Source organism: Pipistrellus hanaki, assembly GCF_964339955.1.
Source record: "Pipistrellus hanaki genome assembly, chromosome: 9".
In the NCBI taxonomy this organism is placed as follows: Eukaryota; Metazoa; Chordata; class Mammalia; order Chiroptera; family Vespertilionidae; genus Pipistrellus; species Pipistrellus hanaki.
The window spans coordinates 43,361,647-43,382,955 of NC_140511.1; the positions used below are offsets into that span (position 1 = coordinate 43,361,647).

Sequence of the window (21,309 nt, forward strand, 5' to 3'; positions counted from 1 at the left end):
GTCCTCTGGGTGCATTTTGACTTCTGCCTGGCATAGGCCTGTCCCTATCTGTTTTCCTGCCTCCTCTCTGCCAGCCTGCCCATCCTGCCCACAGGTCCTAGAATCTCCCATGTGCCATCCTGCCCTTTTGCACATGGTGTTCCCTCTGTCTAGAGTGCCCTTCCACCTTGTCATCTGTCAAGTCTTAGCCCAGGAATCATTTCTTCCCAGCAGCCTGCTCTACTCCCTGGGTGGGACAGAGCCCCTCCCCAGCCCTCACACATCTCTCAGGTTCAATGTGCCCTTGCCTTTGTCACACCCATCTTCCTCACTTGACCCAGTATGACTCCCTCTTCTGACTATGAGCTCTCAACACCTTGCTTCTCCAATTTCATGCTCTGCCCCTTTATGCTGCCCCCCAAGTCCTTCTGAGCCCTTTTTCACCAGCCTCCCTCCTCCCATTCCTGTGTCTCCAGCTTCTCAGCCGAAACAGAACTAGAAAAGGATCAGTGGCTGGAGGCCATGCAGGGAGCCATTGCCGAGGCCCTGTCTACCTCAGAGGTGGCCGAGCGCATCTGGGCCGTGGCCCCCAACAGATTCTGTGCTGACTGCGGGGCTCCACAGCCTGACTGGGCCTCCATCAACCTCTGTGTCGTCATCTGCAAGCGCTGTGCAGGTGTGTCTGGGGGAGGAGCACCAGGCCAGGGCAGGACAGAGCTGGTGTGTCTGGTGGCGGGTGGTCTGTCTGGCTGGAGGGACTGGAGTGAAGATAGCAGTCAGAGATTGTTTAAGATGCACCTGGTGCCAAGCCTCGCCCACTGGGATTGCAAGGCAGGCATTTAACGTCTCCCATCCTAGGTGGGGCACTGAGGCATAGACAGGGAAAACAGCTCGTTTGGGGTCATCTGGCAAGTAAGTGAGCCTGCATTTTAGCCCAGGCCTCTTGGGGGCCAGCACCCCTGCACCATCATAAAAGTGGAAGGAGGCCAGGTAAGGGTTGAGGAGCAGCTGGTAGGGGCCAGGTGGAGGGAGGAGCTGATGTTTCATCCAGAGGGGGATGGCAGGCAGCGGTGGGAGGACTTGGTCAGATTTTTGCAACAGACTCTGGCAGGTTGGAAGCTGAGAGGGAGTGACCCTGGAGACTAGTAAGGAGGCAGCTGCTGGAGCTGAGAGAGAGGAGCAGGAGGCCTGGTCTGGGGGAGCGATGGAGAGTATTCCAGAGGTGTTTAGGATCTGTGGTGTAAAATTTCCAATGGCAGATTAGATGAGGAGGATGGGAAAGGAAAAGTTGGAGCTCATCTACTCAATCAGCATTTACTGAGGGTCTGTGATGTGCCAGGCACTGTGTCAGGTGCTGGGGATTTGGCCCCTTAGGAGCTGACAATGCCAAGGTGGGGATCTGGGGGAGGAACAGTTTGGGGAAGTTTTTGAGCTCAGTGAAAAGCCCTGAAGCCTATGGAACATCCAGGGCAGACATCCAGGAGGCCTTGAGCTATGAGATCTGGGTGCAGAAAAGGAACGACTGGGCTGGAGACCAGCTTAGGAAGGCATCCGCTCCTGGAGGTTGAGGGTGCCTGGGATGCAGAAGCAGGTGAGGCCGAAGCCTGAGCCATGCAGTTCCAGGCACTCCTAGTGCCCCCAGCCCCCTCTTCTACAAGGCTCCTTTGTGGGTCCTGTAGGGAGCAAGGTTGTATTCCGTTCAACCCCGCCTCCGCCTCCCCTTTCACTCCACAGAGACTTATGAAGTGCTCACTATGTGCCACTTTGTCCTGGGCTTTGAGCTTAGACCCCAAAGCAGACAATCAAGGTTCCTGCTCTCAGGCAGCTTACTTTCTATAGGGGAGAAACTGGAAATACATACACAAACCCACAGAAGTGCTAGGCAGAAAATATGTGGTAAGCCCTCTCCCCATGTCAACTGAGATTTAAATGTCAGGAACAGGCCCTGGGGAGTTGGGGGAAGAGAATCCAGGCGAAAAGAACAGTAAGTGCAAAGGCCCTGAGGCAGGCATGAGCTGGAAGATTAGAAGAGGGGAGAAAATGTGGCTGAGTGGGATGGGGGAAGCATGAGATGAAGTTGGAGGAGAAGCAGGTAAGGAATTTAGATCTAATTCTGGGAGCCATTGGAGGGGTCTGAAGGGATTTGAAGTGAGGGAATTTGCATTTTAAAGAGATGGAGCTCACTCAGAGTAGCCTGCAGGGAGCCAAGACTGACCATCGGAAGCCAGGGGGGTGGGGGTGCCTGCTGCAGGAGCCCAGGGGATGATTGCTGGACTCGGTCCTATGGTGCAGGGAGCAGTGGTCTGTAGCTGGATTCTGGAGCTGTGTGGGGTGGAGCTGTGTGGGGTGGAGCTGCCTGTGGCCTCTCCCAGTCTGCCCCTGGATGAGCACTGGGGGTCGGAGTGGGGAAGGAGGTGAGGGGTCTATGCAGGAAACGGCCCAGAGGACCCAAGTCTGGCCCTCTGTCTGCAGGAGAGCACCGTGGCATGGGTGCTGGCGTCTCCAAGGTACGGAGCCTGAAGATGGACAGGAAGGTGTGGACGGAAACACTCATCGAGGTGGGGAGCCCCCTGCTTTTCACCTGTATTGGGGATCTAGCTGCTGCCTAGGTCTCCTAATCCCAGCGCCTCCATCTCCCAGACCCTAGCACTCTAGAGCTAGAAGAGACCTTTGGGACCATCTAGTGGGTGTGGATTTTGGAAAAGCTGATTTTTGGCAGTGAGCAAACTGGCCACTGAGCTAAGAATGTTTTTACAGTTTTAAAGGTTGTTTGAAAAAAAAAAAAAAGAAAGAAAGAAAGAAAGAAAAAAGACTATACAACCATCACTTTGTGTCCTGCAAAACCTCAAATATTTACTTCATTTCATCTCTACTCACATGTGCCAGTGGATATGAGATATGTTTAGGGGCACACACTCATCTGTACATTTGTGTCTGTGTACGTGGGGTTCCCAGGTACTGATTGTGGTAGCTGCAAGGGAGGACCTGCAGCAGAATGCTGGACTGACAGCCCAGCTCAGCTGCAGACCCCAGAGCAATTTGGGTGTCACATTCCTCGAGGGTTAGGGTTAGATCCGCAGTTTATAGATGCAGAGATAGAACCCCAGCGAGAGAAAATGACTTGCCTAAAGTCAGGGAGTGAGTCAGCACAGCAGGGACTGTTTCTGCATTCTAGCACCCCACACAAGACCTGACAAAGAGGCGAGGGGCGGTGGGCGGGAAATGGCATTGGAACAGATAATCAGCAGAGTGAAAGGATGAAGAACTAGTGTCCTGAATGCTAGACCCCTGCAACCCTCCAGAGTCTGCCCCTGTCCTTCTTCCCCGAAAGGAGCCCAGGTGGGGATTGCAGGGCTCTGTCCCAGGAACAGGGCTGTGTCTGCATTCCGGAGCTATGTGGGGTGGAGCTGCAGACCCAGCCCCTGGGGAATGTCTTAGGAGAATATTGGACAGGATATGGTTCCAGAATCCCTGCTCACCCCATTGGCTGTCAGCTTAGCCAGCCCTCCCCCAGCTGTGATAGCCTCAGGAATGCAGAGTTCCAGATGTGGGACTGGGTGTGGAAGTAGCAAGGCCCCCAACCAGAAGCCAGGCCTGGGATGTTTACCCTCAGACTGTCTGCCTCTTGTCCTGTCACTGGAATGAGGATCTGGGCTCAGGCCCAGGGCTGGTGAGGGAGCACCCTGGGCCACCAACAAGCAGCCTGCCCCTCAGCTTCCCTGAAGGGAAAGTGGGTGGGTGGCCTGGCTCTCCCAGCCATAAGCCTGGCAACCTCAAAACCAAGATTTTTGCAGGTCAGGGGGCCCCTGGTCATAGGCTGTCTCTAACCCCTTGTCCACACCTGTAGCTCTTCTTACAGCTGGGCAATGGCGCCGGGAACTGCTTCTGGGCAGCCAGCGTGCCTCCCAGTGAGGCCCTGCACCCCCACAGCAGCCCCAGTGCCCGGCGGCTCCATCTGGAGGCCAAGTACCTCGAGGGCAAGTACCGCCGTTACCATCCACTCTTTGGCAACCAGGAGGAGCTGGACAAGGTCAGGTCACTGGGCTTCTGGGGCCCCTTAAGAGCAACCCCCTTTTCCCTGCACTGTCAGAGCCCCGTGAGACCACCCCCTTTCCTCTTGTCCCCACATTTCTCACCATCCTAGCCCATCTTTTTCACCAGCTCCGAGTGATGAGCTGGCCTATGGAGAAACTAAGGCCCAGAGGGCAGGTGGGCCGTCCCTAAGCTACAGGGAGAGTTGAGGCAAAGAAAGGAGGAGCCAGGCCTGACCCTTGGACCAAGACCACATCCCCAGCATCTGTCTGCCTCCCTCCCCTGCGATTCCTCTGTCTCCTGCACCCTGTCCTGTTCCTTCTGTCTCGTGCCAAAAGGAGTGAACTTGATGGAGATGCTATTTCCTGTCAGGCTTATGAAAAACAGCTGGTCGCTCTGACCACCCCCATCCACGCCCCACTCAAGATGAGGCCCCACATAGGCCCCAGGCCCTGACAGGCTGGGAGCCAATCTCTGGGTCCTGCTGGCTCTGCCTGAGTGGGAGGTGACCTGCTTCAAGGCAGGGGCATGCCATTTGTGACCTCTTGTCGGCCTTCAGCCCCTCCCCCAAGAGGCCCCACCCCGGAGGCTCAGTCCAGCGAGAAGCCCAGTGGGAGCCAGGCCTCCCCCTCCCAGGAACCCCGGCGTCCAGCCCCCAGTCCAGCCCAGTCTGACTTGCCAGCTAGGAGGGGCGGCAACTCCCATTGGTCCGGAGGGCTGGGCAGGCGGTGAGGAATTCAAATGTGGGAGGAATTAGCTACAAAGCAACCCCTTCTGCCCTTCCACAAGGCAGAGGGAGCTTGAGATCCTCCTGAGAGCAGGCTTGGCAGCTGGCAGGGTCCTGGGGCTGCCATCAGGGGTGAGCCCTGGGTGCTGGGATCCTGGTCTGTGCTGGGCAGCCCCTGTCCACCCTCTCTCCCTGGGCTTTCCTCTTCCTCCTCCTCTCTTCTATGTTTTTCTTCCTCCGTCTTCTCTCTTCCAACTTGAGGATGGGTCCCCCTAGACCTGGGTGCCTCCTTCCTCATTCATCCTACTCCCCCCCCCCCCAATACTCTCTTTCCCACTGGCCCCCACACTCCTGCTGAGACTGACCCTTCCCTCCTCGCCCCTCTCAGGCCCTGTGTGCCGCAGTCACTACCACAGACCTGGCCGAGACCCAGGCCCTCCTGGGCTGCGGAGCTGGGGTCAATTGCTTCTCAGGGGACCCAGAGGCTCCCACACCCCTGGCTCTTGCTGAGCAGGCAGGGCAAACACTGCAGATGGAATTCCTTCGGAACAACCGGACCACGGGTGAGCAACTGATGGGGGGCGTCCTTGGGGGATGGGGCCTCCCTGCTGCTGGGGTCTGGGCCTTTGGAAGGGATGCCAGAGGGGGTCTGGGGGCCGTGTATCTCCTTGTGAGGTTTGATTACATTCCACTCCAGCTGTAATCGCAGCTCCTGGAGGGTCCTGGTACCACAGTGTGTGTGATTTGGGGCGTGTTTGGGTTTGCATGTAGTGTCTATTTGTGCATCTGGCTGCTGCTTTATACGTGTGTCCCTTTGTGTCTCTGTCTCTACATCTGTATCTTTTTGTCTTTGTGGGTCTCTCCCTGACCTCTAGTGTGGGCTTTCAATGCTGCATCTGTGTGCCTGTGTCTGTGCGTCTCTGAGTTGCTGTGGATCTGTTTCTTTGCACCTAGGAGTGTTGAGGGCTTTGGGCTTTGTGCAGACTAAGTCTGTTTTGCTATGTCAGTTTTGCTGTGCGTGTGTTGTGGGGGTGGGTGGGTATTGCATTTCTCCATGTGCAGGTGACCTACAATAGCAGCCTTGTCCACTGCTCTGTCTGAGACTCTGTCACAGATGTGTTGGGTCCCATTTGGCTCCCACTCTTGGGGTGGATGAGGAGGAAACAGTGGGTTTGAGGGCTGCTGGTCATGGCCCAGGACTGGCCTCTGGGGCCACGTCCTAGGACTGAGGGTGGAGCTCCCCGGCCAAGGCTCTGGGCTCAGGGCCACGGGCGGGTGGGGTGTGCTGGCTGGAGAGAGCCCAGGTGTCCAGGGAGACACAGGAGACCACCCAGCCGGCTTGGGGTTTGGGACTGAAGCAGCCAGGCCGCTTCCTCAGGCTTTGCATCATCAGGGATAAACCTCCCTCTGGGGATTGTTATCGAGTTTTTGCCCAAGGCCCCCCTCATTCTAGTGTGCTGGCCCTTTGCCTCAACAAGCAACAAGGAGGGTGGGATGGGCCTGGCTGGGGAGTCAGGAAGACTTCCTGGTTCTGGAGCTGGGCCTTGGGAGCAGGGTGGAATTTGCATATGAGGGGGAGAATTGGAGAATGGCTGGGGCAAAATCCTGGATGTGGCAGTGAGATCCTGAGGGTGCTAGTCAGGGTATCCGGGTCTGGTGACTTAAAGGCAAGCTTGGATGCCCAGCCCAGGTATGGGTGATGGCTCCCCCTTGGATGGCAAGTATGGCCAGCCTTTCCACACCCCCTCCGCCCCTCTCCCCCCCAAAGAGGTACCTCGGCTGGATTTGATGAAGCCCCTGGAAAAGCACTACTCGATTGTCCTGCCAACTGTGAGCCACAGTGGCTTCCTCTACAAGACCGCTTCCGCTGTCAAGCCGCTGCAGGACCGCCGTGCCCGGGAAGGTGGGTGCCTGGGAAGGTGCCATTCTGGCATGGTGGCAAGGCCAGAAAAGCCAGTGCTGGCCAAGTTGGTGGGCCCATGAGGGTGCCATGTGCACCCTGGCAGAGTCAACCTGGAGGGCTTCCCGGATGTGGTCTCTGGTACACAGTAGGGGCTTAATAAATGCATGATCAGGATGTAAGTAGGGCACAACACTGTATGCACAGCACTGCCTGTTCCATTTGGACTAAAGAAGCCTTTATTAAACACCTCCTGGAATGGGCCCTGTGCCGGGCATCTGGCATTTGGAGTCAGTGGGTGTTAGGAAGTTTGAGGACTAAGCTTAAAGCACCGTCCCTCTCTTATCTCAGTCTCCCATTTGCTCACCAACTCTGAGTATATACATGGTCCTTACACACCCTACAAGGACCTCCATGTCATGCTGCATTACCTCCCTGACCTCGCTCCTCTCACTCACTCTGCTCCAGCCTTACTGGCCTTGCTGGGTCTCAGACATGCACATTCACTCCCGCGGGGGCCTTTGCACTCACTCTGCCCTGTACCCAAATGCTTTTCTCAAAGTATCTGCATGGTCAGCCCCTCACTTCATTCGGGTCTCTGTTTAAATGTCACTCCTTAGAGACTTCATCCTGAACCATTTTATCCAAAATAGCACTCCCTATTTACCCTGCTTTCATCCTACTTTCCTACCATTTATCTGAAATTAATCTGTTTATAGGTCTGTTTATGGATTCTCTGTGACCCACTGAAACATAAGCTCCTCTTGGTCACCACTATAGCCTTGAGCCTAGAACAGTGCCTTGTACTCAGTGGCACTTGGCAAATGTCTGCAGGCTGAAGGGGGATTGAGACGAGGCTGGTCCTCTCAGAGGGAGCTCAGCCGTGGGGGGCAGGTTCTGGGATATGCCACCCTCAGGGGCAATACCACGTTCTTGTAGATAGGATGAGAGACTGAGCCCACTGTGGGATCACTGTCAAGACCAGTGCTCACCGCATCCCTCAGCATCCCCGGTTGAGGCCCTCCAACTCCCAGAGAAATTTCTCTGGAGCTCTGTGCTGTACATCACCTCACTCCCCCTGAGGCACTGTCCATTCTGCCTCTCTGCCTGCTGGTGTCATTTATGTAGCTGCCTGAGTCATCCTTTTTTGTCCTGGTTCCAGGAAGCCCTGAGCCAGTGTGAAGCTCAATGCTTCATGAGTCTGAATGACCTTGACATTCTGTTCTTTCTCCTACCTTCCCTGGCCCAGATTCCTATTTCTGTTCCTTGTCAGCAATTATAAGAGGAGGCAGAGTATAGAGTAATGGGTGCTGCTGGGAGGGACACATGGAAGGCTTCTTATGGCAGTTGGACTGGCTTTGAAGGATGATGGGTGTAGGGAGGGAACAGGATGAGAAAAGAAGGGAGGTGGGGTATGTGCCCAGAAAGGGGGCTGGAGAGGTGGGAACAGGCAGACCCAGCAGGACCTTGAATACCAGGCTGAGGGCCGCAGACTTTGTTCTGAGGACAAGGGGGGAGGTAATGGAAGAGTTTTGAGCTGAGGAAGGACAGAATCGGGTTTGCTAGAGCACTTTTTTTTTTTTTTTTTTTTAATCCTCACCCAAGGATATTTTTCCCATTAATTTTTAGAGTGTGGAAGAAGGAGGTGGGGGAGAGAGAAAGGGAGAGAGGGAGAGAGACAGTCATTGATGTGAGAGACACATTGTTTGGTTGCCTCCTGCATGTGCCTTGACTAGGGCTGGGGATTGAACCTGCTACCCAGGTACATGCCCTTGACTTGGTATTGAACCCGAGACCCTTTGGTGTGCAGGGCGGCACTCTAACCACTGAAAACACTGGCCAGTGCTAGATCACTTTTGACTCTTGGAAGAAGCAAGGCTGGAAGAGCAGTGGAGAGGCCACTGCAGTGGTCCAGGGGAGAGACTGGGCTGGGCTGGGTCACAGGGCTGCAGAAAGGAAGGTGAAATTGGGGGAAGCTCGGGAGTTAGAATGAAGAGGACATGGACCAGGTAGGTGGGGGAGCCCAGGGAGGATGCAGAGGTGGTTTTCTGGTGAGGGTGGGAGGCTGTCTCATGGCTCCCCTGACCAATTTCTCCCCAGAGTTCAGCCGACGCTGGTGTGTCCTTAGTGACGGGATCCTGAGCTACTATGAGAATGAACGGGCAGTGACCCCCAACGGGGAGATTCGGGCCAGCGAGATTGTGTGCTTGGCAGTGCCCCCTCCTGACACCCATGGGTGAGCACCCCTGGGCAGAATCACAGACTGTTATTCCTATAAGGTCTAACCCACCCCCCACCCCATTGGGAAGAAGCCCAGAGCGGGGCAGGACCTCCTCAGAGTCACACCGTCCCCTGAGGCCCCACCCAGGGCTTTCCCACCAACTCTTAGGGGGCCCGGTGAAGGGCACTCACTGGGGCAGTCATGGGGTGGGGCAGAGAACAGCAGTGATGTGGGGGCAGGGCCGTGGGTGGGGCTGAATCCTGGCCTGTGTATCTACAGCTTTGAGCACACCTTTGAGGTGTACACGGAGGGAGAGCGACTATATCTGTTTGGACTGGAGAGTGCGGACCTGGCTCGTGAGTGGGTCAAGTGCATTGCTAAGGTGGGCCTGGTTAGCAGGAGGGCGGGAGGGAGTCCTACAGGGCGTATGGTGGGACCTCCTGGCAGATCCCATATATGCCAGCTCCCCCAGGATGGAGGGCAGCCGACACAGGGCAGGCTCTCAGGCCCAGGGCCTACCTAATCTGCAGCACTCTGTGGGTGGTCAGGAAACCTATCTCAACTACGTGGGCCTTGTACTCCGTAGGTGCTCAATAGATGTGTAATAATGAATGGCAGGCAGAGCCGTCTTAGGACGGACAGTGCTGCCCCCAGCAGTCTCCTTGTCCTGGAGAAAGGAGGCAGGGATCCTGCAGAGGAGAGCTCTGCCCTGGGGACTCCAGCCAGGCTCCCTCTGGGGAGCCCCATATCATACCCACTCAGATGTGCCCTTCTCTGGAAAACTTCTGACACCAGAGAAGGATGTCCTTCTCTGCGCCCCCGGGCGCCAAAGCTTCCCTGTCCTCGGCTGTGGCACCGATTACACTGTCATTGCTACCTGGACCCCATGTCTTCCCCATCAGCACGGAGCACCTGAAGAGCCAGGACCAAGACATTCATCTGGGTCCCCAGGGTGCTGAGAAATGACACCTGAGTTCATTCACTCTGCTGGGTTCTGCCCTGGGGAAGAGAGAGAAGGCAGCTACATGGGCAGTGGGCATGCACCCACAAGCCAAGGTGTCTGGGCAGGTAGTGCTGGTGGCCGAAGCAGTCTCTGGTCTTCCCCAACAGGCGTTCGTGCCTCCCCTGGCTGAGGATCTGCTGACTCGGGATTTTGAGCGACTTGGGCGCCTACCCTACAAAGCTGGCCTGAGCCTACAGCGGGCCCAGGAGGGCTGGTTCTCTCTCACCGGCTCCGAGCTCAATGCCATCTTCCCAGAGGGACCTTGTGAGGAGCCATTGCAACTGCGGAAACTGCAGGAGCTTTGTGCGTGGATCCAGCCCTGGGGCCCCAACCTGCAGAGTCTTGGACTCCCAGGCTCCCAGTCCCTCCCTGGAAGTCTGAATGCTACCCTGTGACCCCATATGCTGGCGGGTGGATCCTAGGGGTGTGTGTGTGTGTGTTCAGAGAGCCTCAGGAGGGAGCAAGTTGGGGACCATGAACAAGGCCCAGGCCTCACTTCTCCTGGCCCCCCCTCCACAGCCGTCCAAGGGGACAGCGAGAACCAGGTGCTGGTGCTGGTGGAGAGGAGGAGGTGAGCCTGGTCTCCCTGCGGGGCTCTGAGAAGCTGGGAGGGGTGGGGCAGGGCTAGACCTCAAGTGACTGACTGTCCCGGGCCCAGGACACTGTATATCCAGGGAGAGCGGCGCCTGGACTTCGTGGGCTGGCTGGGCTCCATCCAGAAAGCAGCGGCCAGCTCGGGGGATACGCTGTCGGAGCAGCAGCTGGGAGACTCGGACATCCCAGTGATTGTGTACCGCTGCGTGGACTACATCACGCAGTGTGGTGAGCTGTCCCAGAGGCCACGCCTCCCCTTCCCAGAGTCCCTGCGAAAGAAGCTGGGAGGCCCCACCCCATGGCCAATGCCTTAGTTAGGCCCTCAGTTTTGTCCACCCCCAGCTCAGCTCCACCCCTCTCCAGGCCTGACCTCCGAGGGAATCTACCGCAAGTGTGGGCAGACCTCGAAGACACAGCAGCTGCTGGAGAGCCTGCGGCAGGATGCTCGCTCCGTGCACCTCAAGGAGGGCGAGCAGCACGTGGACAACGTCTCCTCGGCGCTCAAACGCTTCCTGCGGGACCTGCCCGATGGGCTCTTCACGCGAGCCCAGCGCCTGTTCTGGCTGGAGGCGTCAGGTGGGCCCTGCATCCGTGCCCAGCGAGATCCAGGCCAGTGCTGCTGACTTGTCCATTCCTGTCTCAGGATTCCAGCTCCTCCCCAGTATGCACTTGGGCGACTGAGTCCCCCGCCCTCCTGTTTCTCATTCCTATTGTCATTTTATACGTTGCTGGCAACTCCTGAGTGCCTGGTAGGATTTGCCCTGGAAGGGGCAGGGAGTACTGTTCCCTGGGGTGAGAGGCAGGCAGAGCAGCCAGAGGGTTGGGATAGGGTGGGGGTGTTACAGGTGGAGGAGGCAGGGAGCATCCTGACCTGATCTATCTCCCCCAACCCAGAGATTGAGGATGAGGAGGAGAAGATCTCCAGGTACCGGGGGCTCCTGGCACGTCTGCCACCAGTCAACCGGGCCACAGTGAAGGCCCTGATAAGCCACCTGTACTGGTGAGGAGCGCTGCTGTTGGGAGGCTGTGGGGGGATGAGGTAGAGGAGACCTTCTATCCCAGCCCTGCTGACTGCCCTCCTCTGGGAGCCAGGAAGGCCTGGGAACTGAGTGTTGACTTATGAGGTGCCCTAGTCTTGGACACTTTGTCTCCCAACTTTCTGCAGTTGGAGAATAGAGGCCTTAGCCAGGTCTCCAGCTCCCAGCCCTACTCTTCCCAAGGACCTAAAACATGGCCAAACAGTGTGCCCACTTCCCCTTAATGAACCCTGCTCTGACCAGGATCTTTCCTGGCTCTCTCCAGTCATGGACCTGTCAGGAATTGGGAAGGTGAGGTGGGCCGGACTCCTCACTCAAAGCCTCCGTCCTTCCCTGTCCAGCGTCCAGTGCTTCTCCGACACGAACCAGATGAACACACACAACCTGGCTATCGTGTTTGGGCCCACGCTCTTCCAGACAGACGGGCAGGACAACAAGGCTGGCCATGTGGTGGAAGACCTCATCAACCACTATGTGGTGGTGTTTAGTGTGCGTCCCTAGTCTGTGGGGTGGAGGGCAGGGCTGAGCCCCCTGCACAGCAGTGACCATCTGTCTCTGCCCCTGCCCCCTTCCCAGGTGGACGAGGAGGAGCTGAGGAAGCAGCGGGAAGAGATCACTGCCATCGTAAAGATGCGTGTGGCTGGCACCGCCAGTGGGACACAGGTGAAGGACAGGACCTGGGGTGGGGGGCCCAGGCCATCCACCTGCACCCACACCCCAGGCATCCAGCCCTGTCTCCTTACAGCACGCCGGTGACTTCATCTGCACTGTGTACCTGGAGGAGAAGAAGGCAGAGGCTGAGCAGCATATCAAGGTGGGGGCCCGGGACCTAGAGGCCAAGTGGCCAGAAGAGTCAGGCTGGGCCAGACACAGGCTCAGAGGGCTGTGGGAGCAGGGATTCTACCCCAAAGGGAGCCCTAGTTTGGGACCTGCATCTGGGTGGTGCTTGGCCTTCCCTTCCTTGCCTCCCCACCCAGCTCATCAGGATGACTCAGAGACACCCCCCTGCATCCCAGGCCTCCAGAGGACCCTGAGCCGGGAGGGCTGGATCGCACAGCAGGGTTGCGGCGGGGCAGGGGATAGGTTAGGTTGATCTCCTCTTGGTCTTCACAGATCCCAGCATCCATGACAGCTGAGGAGCTCACCCTGGAGATCCTAGACCGCAGGAATGTGAGCATCAGGGAGAAGGACTATTGGACCTGTTTTGAGGTCAATGAGAGGGAGGAGACAGGTGGGTGACCACCAAGATACGGTGCCAGTGTGTCCTTGTCTGGGCCGCAGCTCCATCGTGTCTTCCCTTACCCTGAAGTGTGGGGGCAGTGGTGGTGAAGGGGGTTTGGAATGACAGACTGTTGTCACACTATGATCTCAGTAATGGTGGTAATGGTGCTGGTGGGGCTTGAGGTCACGGTTATAGTGCTGCTGGGAGGGACAGTAAAGGGGTGGGTATATGGTATCAGCTAAGACAATGTTTTCTCAGGTCAGTGAGAATAGTGTTGCTTGCAATGGTAATGGTGCTGAATTTGATCATGGGATTGATCATGTGACCTTGTTGATGGTGAAGGAGACCATAGGTGGTGATGACCATGGGCTGGGTGGGTGGTGGTATAGGTAAGGATGGTTGTATTGGTGTTGTGTGAATAGGCTATGATAGTGAAGGGGGGTGATAAAGGCATTTTAGGGTGAAGGGTGACCTTGATGGCAGTGGATGGTCAGGTATCTCTGTGCATTTTTAGTGTTATTTCTAGAGTTCTAGGCCAATATGCGGTCCCTACCTCCTAGGGGTTAGTCTGGTATGGAACAGAGATATTAATCCTGTGGGCATGTCAGTAAATGTACAACTACAGCTGTGTCGGCTGCTGTTCAGGAAAGGGCCACCACTCCACCAGAACTTACAACAGGGTCTCTGGCTTTGGGGTCCCTGAACTAGGATGTGAAGAAAAGGGGCAGCTTGGTGAAGAGGGGGAACAGCATGGGCAAAGACAGAGCAGCGCTTTTCAGTGAGCGTGACATAAGGGCCGTGAGGGGTTTGGCAGGGTGGGGCTGTGCTGCAGAGGGAGAGGTGGCCCTTCGGGGTCTGACGACAGTGCAAGGCCAGAGAAGGGTGAGTGACTGGGAGTTTGAAAAGCTGTCTCCCTGCTGCTGGGTGGAGAGAGCTGGGGGAGATGGGAGTGAGAGCTCATGCAGGGACCGCTTCAAAGGCCACAGTGTGAGTCTGAGGAGAGGATGATGACATGGCCAAGGAGAAGCAACGGAGCTGGGCCAAAGCAGGGAGACTTGACCCGCGGAGGGAGGAGGGGTGGTTCTGGCTGGCGGCCTGGCGGGTGGGGCTGTGTTTCCTCACGAGGACAATGGGAAAGCTCACCGCTTGGGTTTGGACACGTTGGGTCGAGCAGCTGTGGCGCCAACAGGACGTGTCATGCCTGAAGCTCGGGTGTGGGAGGGGGTCATGGGGACTGTGGTGGTGCTGGGTGGCGGTGATGTGTGTCCATGTGCCAGCCCTCAGTGCCGTCACGCCACGTGACCCTGGTGACGGTGGGTGTGTCCTCTCCCCAGAACGCCCCCTGCACTTTTCGGAGAAAGTGCTGCCCATCCTGCACGGGCTGGGCATAGACAGCCACCTGGTGGTGAAGAAGTACCAGTCCATGGAGGCCATGCTGCTGTACCTGGGTAGGTGGTGTACCTGGATGGGTGGCATACCTGGGTGGGCGCTGTCTACAGGGCAGGACCTGGCGGTGTGATGTGTGATGGTGCTCAGGCAGTGGGCACCAGACGGGCAGGCCTCTTCCGAGGCTGAGGTAGGATGGGGCACTTTCCTTCATTTTGGGACCCTACCCTGGGTGTTAGGAGGTTTGTGCAGTCTATGCCCACTCCAGTCCTTCCCCAGCCAGCCATGTGGGTGACACCAAGCATGGCATGATGAAGTTCCGCGAGGACCGCAGCCTCCTGGGCCTGGGCCTGCCCTCAGGTGGCTTCCACGATCGCTACTTCATCCTCAACAGCAGCTGCCTGCGGCTCTACAAGGAGATCCGGGTGAGCGGCCCTGCCGGGTCCCGCCTCGCGAAGGGCCCTGCACCTGAGTGTGCACAGACACGCATGCGCTGGTGTTCCCTTGGGTTTGCCAGTGGGAGCGTCTCTACTGAGGGGTCTTGGGCCAACACAGCAGTGGCCCTGGGTGGCTACTCTGCTCTGTTCTATAGCCCCACTCGGCCCTGGTACCTGGATGCTATCACGTCAGGCCTGTGCTTTCCCACCTGTGCCTGTGTCTTGTTATGACACACACAGGAACATGCTACATGGCGACAGCCCAACTTGTGGCCCCAGCATATCTTGTTGCTGCACAGGTCACATCCCCTGTGGGCCCACTCTGTCCATATGCTGGGTTCTTCCCAGACCGAATCCTATCCTGACAACCTTTTTCCCAACATGTTTTGCACATACATGCCACATCCTACCACACACCACAACGCACACCGTCCTGGCTCTGGACCTGGGCCTCCTTCTTCTGTAACCCTGATCCTCTATCAAACAGAGCCAGAGGCCGTGGAGCGGGGCCCCTGAGACCGTGAGTAGCTGTGGGCCAGCTGCCAGCTGCCTTACACCACCTGGGGGCCAAGTGAGCCTGGGGGGAGCATGAGGACAAGCCAGAGCTCCTGGCCATCTCCAGGCATGGTTCCCTGCCCTCTCGCCTATCGGCATTGGCCCTACCCTGGGCTTGTGGCCTAGGTTCCTGCCCTTCATCCCCAAACCTCTCCCAGGGTCCTTTTCCTAACGTAGGAGTCCCCATCAATGTGATGCTCTAGAATTTTCCAGAAGACTCCGTGTGGAGGTGGAGGAGCCAATAACAGAGGCCCCTAGATTTTAGTTAGAGTACTGGTCCTTATCTCCTGTCACCGCTGGAGCCACGCTCTTTTTAACCCAAGAGAGGGTTCTGGGGCTGTCAGAATGGCGACTGCAGCCCAGTTTCTTTTACAGCCTGTCTCAGTCTCTCCAGTCCTGCCACCTGCTTTCTTTCAGCCTGCAGCCTGATTTTTTCAATTCTCTCAGCTCATGCATGTAGGTTTCCTCCTTGTATTCTTCCCACACCTTGTTTTTCCCATATCCACAGCTTATTTCCCTCCCACTGCCCAGGTTCCTCCTGCCCACAGCTTGGATCATCCTGTGCCCACGGCCCGGTTTGTCCCAGGCTGTCTTGGGCAGGTGCTGTGTGTAAGAGACATAGGGCTTCTCCATCAAGGCCTCCATCAGGGGGGATTGGGTGAAAGCAGGATAAAGGGTCCTAGTGAGCCGCTCTTAAGCCACCACTTATGACAGCACTGAAGTCTCCACTAATCCCTAGGCAGTCCATCCTTTAGTGACCTCACAGGGAACCCGCCAATTCCTGAAATTGTCTCTCTCCCCTGGCCACCCCCTAGTTCCCTCTTTCTGTTCTTGCAGAGGAGCCATGCCTGGGGGTGCCTAGGAGCAATGGTGGGAGACATGGTGGGGTTGGCTCAATCTCTGACCCCCAGTTTTGGTTGTAAGTGAGTCCATCTCCCCTGCCATTCACCCTGGTGCCACTGCTGGCTCCAGGGGTGCCTGGTGGGGACAGGCCTTCGAGCAAGTGGCTCCCAGAGCAGGAGGAAGACTCGTTAGCTTGACCTCCAACCTCTTCCTTGGGGGGTTATCGCTCCCTTCTCCCTACCTCTGAGCCAGCCTGCTCCTGCCATGTGCAGACCCACTTGCAGACGTGGGGCCAGAAGTGAGCCTGTCGATGTCCTGGTGTCCCTGCTCAGTACATCAGCCTCTCGCTTCCTGACCTAGACCATCGGGAAGTTCTTCCTTTGGTCTGCCGAACGGCTGTTCTGCTTCAGCTTGTCATCAGCCTTCCCCTCGTGGAGCCAGAGAGCGATAGCTGCTGTCACACAGTCAACCCTGGAGCCTCCATGGGGCAGGGAGGGGGGAGGGATAAATAACCTGAGACAAACATGAGCAGCCAACCAGATCACCCACGCTTGTTCAGTTTGGTGCCAGAGGGTGATGTACAGACGTCTGTCTCTGGGACTGGGATTCACTGCTCTGGATCCCGCTGGAACGGCTGCCCGGGGGACTGAGGGTTGACTGTCTGATGCCGCTGCAGGGAGAGAGGCCTGGGGGCTTCATTGGGCTGATTGTGAACAGGGCGGGCTTTGTCAGGAAGGCCTCCTGGTGCTGGGATGCAGAAGGGGCTGGGTGAGGGAGGGGGGAGGTACCTAGTGGGGAACAGTGCCCCGATGTCTACCTGACTGACTGAAGCACCCTCTCCTTCTTCCCGCCCCCTCCCCAGAGTCACAGACCCGAGAAGGAGTGGCCCGTGAAGAGCCTCAGAGTCTACTTGGGAGTGAAGAAGAAACTCCGGCCACCCACCTGGTGAGCTGGGCCTGGGGATCTGGGTCTATGGCTGTGGGGGCTCAGAACAGATGGGGGAAGGTACATCTGGCGGCTTTGAACTTGACGTGGCTTCGATGGTTCTGAAGGTGTGGTCTCCTAGACTTGCTGATCCTGGGGGCGGGGCCAGCAGTCTGTGCTGTAACAAGCGTTCAGGGAACTCTGATCCTTGCTTATATTTGAGAACTACTGGCCTGGATTGAAACCCTTTCACTGGCTCTCTCTGGGACCTTTCTATGCCTCACTTTGTGCATCTGTAGAATGGGGAAATAATACCACAGTTGTTTCAAAGGGTGGCTGTATGTTTTCAAAAATTGAAAAGTGATGGATAATAATAATAATTAATGTTATTAATTTAAGAAGCCACCAGCTCGGTGTTCTGACTTTCTTGACTCTCTGCTGGCTGCGTCTGGCTTTATCTGAGGCACCAGGGCTCTGGTAGGGTAGGACTGAGGATGGGGGAGCCAAGGGCTGGGAGGCTGTGAGGAAGGTAGGGGCTGAAAGGAGAGGCAGTAGCTAGGACATGCTACCCTTGCAAGAAGGCCCTGAGCTCTGCTCCCGGCTCTGGCCCATGCTTCTGGGCTCTATCCTGGGAACCTGGGCTGTGAGGCCGCTGGGGGCTGTCAACTGACCGTCCACTCACCCCTCTGCAGCTGGGGCTTCACTGTGGTGCACGAGACAGAGAAACACGAGAAGCAGCAGTGGTGAGCGAGGGCCCTGTCTTGAGACCCTAAGCCGAGGAGAGATGGTAGCCTGTCCCCCTGAATGGGTCCCCTTCACTGTCCAGATCTGTGCCCTCCCCTGAGGCCCTGGGCTGGGGAGATGGGCAGGGTGTTCCCTGCTTAGCCCGTCCCTTGGCAGCATCCGGACCTGTGCCCCACCCTGCAGGTACCTCTGCTGTGAGACGCAGATGGAGCTCCGGGAGTGGTTCGCCACCTTCCTCTTTGTGCAGGTACCAGGTGCAGAGGGCAGGCCTGGGTGTTGGGGGGAAGGAAGGCCCGAGGAGGCATTCCTTGTGGTGAATGGGATGTTTGCTTCTCCACTATTCAGGCTACCAATTGTTCAAGGAAATTTCGAGTTGTTTTAAATTCATTTTGTTTGTTCCTTTGCTCATTAAACCCTTCCCAGTGCCTGCTCTGGTCCATCCCGGAGCCGGGCAAGCTAGATACAAAGGGTGCAGATACCTGTCCTTGGGTGGGTGTGAGGGGAAGGCAGCAGGGAGAGGGGGTCACGGGAGCTGAGTCTTTGTGGATGAGGGGATGTTCAAGCAAAGGTAGGAGGTGAGGGGTGGCTTCTAGGCAAAGGGAACAGTTAACGCAGAGGCACGGCAGAGAGCTACAGACTGTCCAGCGGGGTGTGGAGGGAGGAGCTAGGAGTGCAGACACGCACTGGAAAGGGAGTCGGGAGCAAAGCCTCAAAGACCCTTGAAGGCAACTGAAGCTGACCTAGTCGGCAGTTTTAAGGGAGAGTGTTAAGCAAGAAAGAGCGGTGTGGGTTTGAGTTTAAGGGCTCATTCTGGACGTGGCATGCAGGGGAGGATGGACTACGGGGCTGGCCTGGAGGTGAGGAGGCCGGGAGGCGGCTGCTGCAGTGGGCCAGGTGGGAGCAGGCTGGGGACTTGGAGCAGGGCCGAGGGGTTGGGCTTCAACAGGTTTTAGCAGAGAGCTCAGAATTGTTTAGGAAGAAGAGAGACAAAACTGTACCAGGGCCTGGGCTGAGTTCTTTTTAGTAGTCAAGGTCTAAAGGGAAACGGTAGATGCTGTAGTTTCCTTGGTTCCTGGTGAGAGGAGGCAAACTGTTGCATTGGTGCTGGTTCCCGGAGCAGCTTGTTTGTGGAGCGGGAGAGGAGAGTTGTTGGGTAACATCATTGGCTGGGCTTTGCCAGGAATACAGTCATGTTCTCCTAACAGCTGCTTCTCATATCGGCTGGGATCAAAGCTGAGGGTGTCACCTCAGACCATGGCTGGAGTCATTTCTGGGAATGGTGGGTGGATCTGGAGCTGAGTGTCTGGGCCAGAGCTGAGCCCGGGCCTCAGCATCCCTCTCCTGCCCTGCTCCCCAGCACGATGGGCTGGTGTGGCCCTCGGAGCCCTCCCGCGTGTCCCGGGTGGTGCCTGAGGTCCGGCTGGGCAGCGTGTCGCTGATCCCCCTGCGCGGCAGTGAGAACGAGATGCGCCGGAGCGTGGCCGCCTTCACCGCGGACCCCCTTTCTGTGAGTGGCTCCGTCCCTGTGGGCGGGGCTGGGGTCCCGGCTGGACGCTGCCTTCCACCTGACTTCCCTCTTTGCCTCTCCTTTCTGTGTGCCCGGGGGCTCTGTTCCTCTGGCCTCAGCAGGAGTCCTGACCGGCCCCTTTGTTCACTTGGTTCATGGGGGCCCCCTCTCCGCCGTGGCGGCCCCGTGAGCCTTCGCCAGGTGCTTATGAAACCTGGCTTCTGTGTCTCCCCGCAGCTCCTGAGAAACATGTGAGCGCAGGAGCCAGTCCCGGGCTCTGGGATTCTTGCTGCCTGGAAGCCTTCCTGTTCCGACACCCTCATGCCCTGCGTGCCTGCCGTGAGCCAGCAGAGGGCGCATGAGGACGCTGCACCCCCACATTCCACATCCAGACTGCAGCAGCATGGGGATCCCTGGCTGGGGTGGGGGCAGCAGGGCCTGTCTGAGGAGGAACCCCGCACCTGCTCCGTCCAGGTGCACAGCCTCCTGGCCTGGTCTGCTCTCCCCCAGGGACACCCACCCTGAGTTGGAGAGGTTGGAGAGATGAGCATCAATCAGGAACTCTTGGGGGACACCATCCTTCCAGAGGCTCGAGGCTCTGGGGCCCCCGCTGGAAGGGAGCCTGCCGCCTCGCACCAACAATAGGAAGCTGATACTCTAAGGAACACTCATCCGGGGGCGGGGGGCGGGGGGAGCTCTTGGGTAAGTTTCTACAGGGCCGAGAGGTGGACTTGGGGCCTTCAGCCCCTCTTCTGCTCTGGGCTGCCTGGGAGGGCCCAGGTTGCCTGGCGCCTCTTCCCCACTTTGGGGACCTTTTGATACTATAAATATATCTGTGTATTTTATTCTGCGGTGCTGAGGCCTGTGATTGGTTGGGGGTTTCTGGCGTCCGGTGCAGGAGGAGATAGGAGCCCAGAGGTGAGTGCTGGAGCCCTGAAGCCGGCCGGGGCCTGGGCTCTGCTCTCTCTAGGCCCTGCAGCCACTCTCCCCTCCCCCAGGCAGAGCCACAGCCTGGCTCCATGCCATCCGACTGTACTTCTGTGCAGCCAGGGTGGGCAGTGCTGGTCCCGATCCTAGCCAGGACATACCCCCATCCAGACTGGCCCCTATTCCTGAGCAGGAGCCTGTGTGGCATGTGAGTGACTCAGGGAAGTCTCCCACCAGCTCCTCTGAGTCACAAGGTCACGGGGTCACAGGAGTTTTATTCAATTAGGAAGAAGGGCCTCAGGGTACTGTTGGCCCCTGTGCATACCCCTCCAGAGGCAGGCCCTGCCTTCATAGGGAAGCTGCCCTCACTAGGCACTGCCGGGTCATTTCCTCCAAGAAGACAAGGCCCTGGCAAGTGGAGGAGATAATGAGCCGCTCAGAGATGGATTTGGGACTCCCTGGGACGATGCCAGACACCACATTCCCGCCTCTGCCTGGTCTCATTACCGCCTCTCTCCGGGGGCCCAGCGGGCAGACAGGCTGACCTCTCAGCCTCAGTCTCAACCACTCGGGCTAGGCAGAGAGATGGAAGATGGGTCACATGACCTCTGACTCATGTGACTCTGCTCCATGGGGAGGCCTGGGTTTGGGTAGGAACCTTGGGAACCTGGACTGCAGGTCCCTTGTTCCTTGCGAATGGGAGGTGGATGCCAGGAGACTGGAATGGGTCCAGGGCTGGGGCTGAGCCCCTTGAGTCTTGGACTCTTGTCTTGCCCCTGGTGGGCTTCTCCAGGCCAGGTTGACCATTCCACCCACAGCCAGGACAGCCCTCATCCAGGTGCTCAGGGGCTGGAATCTTCCCTGAATCTGACCTTGGACTGAGGCTGAGAGAGAGGATGGATGAAACTGGAGTCTGCCCTCTCCTAAGTTGCCAATGTCACTGCCCTGGCCAAGGGCCTGGCTGCAGTGACTGCATGGGGCCACCAGGGAGCAGCCACAGCTCAACATTGGGTCTCAGAACGGGCTAGGGAGGTCTATAGTGTGACCATCCTGTCCCAGGCCTTGCTCTTTTGGAGTGGGGGGGGAACCTAACTTTGCTTCTAACTTTGACTCCCAGACTGGTGATATTCTGGGAAGCAGCACAGAGCAGGGATGTGCTTCGGACTCCTGGATTCTAGAAGCCTGGAGGAGGAGGAGGAGGAGGAAGAGGAGGAGGAAGAGGAGGAGGAGGAAGGAACAGCTCTTTACCAAGCACTTATCTTTCAGCTCCT

At 57.5% G+C, this 21,309-nt stretch overlaps 1 protein-coding gene across 7 annotated transcripts in view; it reads left to right on the forward strand.

Moving 5' to 3' along the window:
* ARAP1 (ArfGAP with RhoGAP domain, ankyrin repeat and PH domain 1) overlaps positions 1-19,956 on the forward strand; it is a 61,809-nt gene extending 41,853 nt beyond the window's left edge. For 3 of the 7 annotated variants that reach the window (XM_084894155.1, XM_084894156.1, XM_084894158.1), the window contains 24 exons: positions 456-655; positions 2,452-2,537; positions 3,827-4,009; positions 5,127-5,301; positions 6,507-6,641; positions 8,739-8,874; positions 9,139-9,241; positions 9,970-10,165; positions 10,382-10,433; positions 10,521-10,684; positions 10,820-11,032; positions 11,351-11,456; positions 11,835-11,982; positions 12,070-12,156; positions 12,239-12,307; positions 12,607-12,724; positions 14,050-14,163; positions 14,381-14,526; positions 15,026-15,058; positions 16,799-16,881; positions 17,553-17,603; positions 17,788-17,851; positions 18,962-19,111; positions 19,349-19,956. In XM_084894155.1, coding sequence (XP_084750281.1) covers positions 456-655; positions 2,452-2,537; positions 3,827-4,009; positions 5,127-5,301; positions 6,507-6,641; positions 8,739-8,874; positions 9,139-9,241; positions 9,970-10,165; positions 10,382-10,433; positions 10,521-10,684; positions 10,820-11,032; positions 11,351-11,456; positions 11,835-11,982; positions 12,070-12,156; positions 12,239-12,307; positions 12,607-12,724; positions 14,050-14,163; positions 14,381-14,526; positions 15,026-15,058; positions 16,799-16,881; positions 17,553-17,603; positions 17,788-17,851; positions 18,962-19,111; positions 19,349-19,366 — 2,830 coding nt within the window. In that variant the 3' untranslated portion in view covers positions 19,367-19,956. Of the gene's footprint in view, positions 1-455; positions 656-2,451; positions 2,538-3,826; positions 4,010-4,721; positions 4,871-5,126; positions 5,302-6,506; positions 6,642-8,738; positions 8,875-9,138; positions 9,242-9,969; positions 10,166-10,381; positions 10,434-10,520; positions 10,685-10,819; positions 11,033-11,350; positions 11,457-11,834; positions 11,983-12,069; positions 12,157-12,238; positions 12,308-12,606; positions 12,725-14,049; positions 14,164-14,380; positions 14,527-15,025; positions 15,059-16,798; positions 16,882-17,552; positions 17,604-17,787; positions 17,852-18,961; positions 19,112-19,348 lie in introns of those variants that run through there. The other 4 variants (XM_084894157.1, XM_084894159.1, XM_084894160.1 and 1 more) reach the window with 3 other exon arrangements.
* The last annotated feature ends 1,353 nt before the right edge of the window (positions 19,957-21,309 follow it).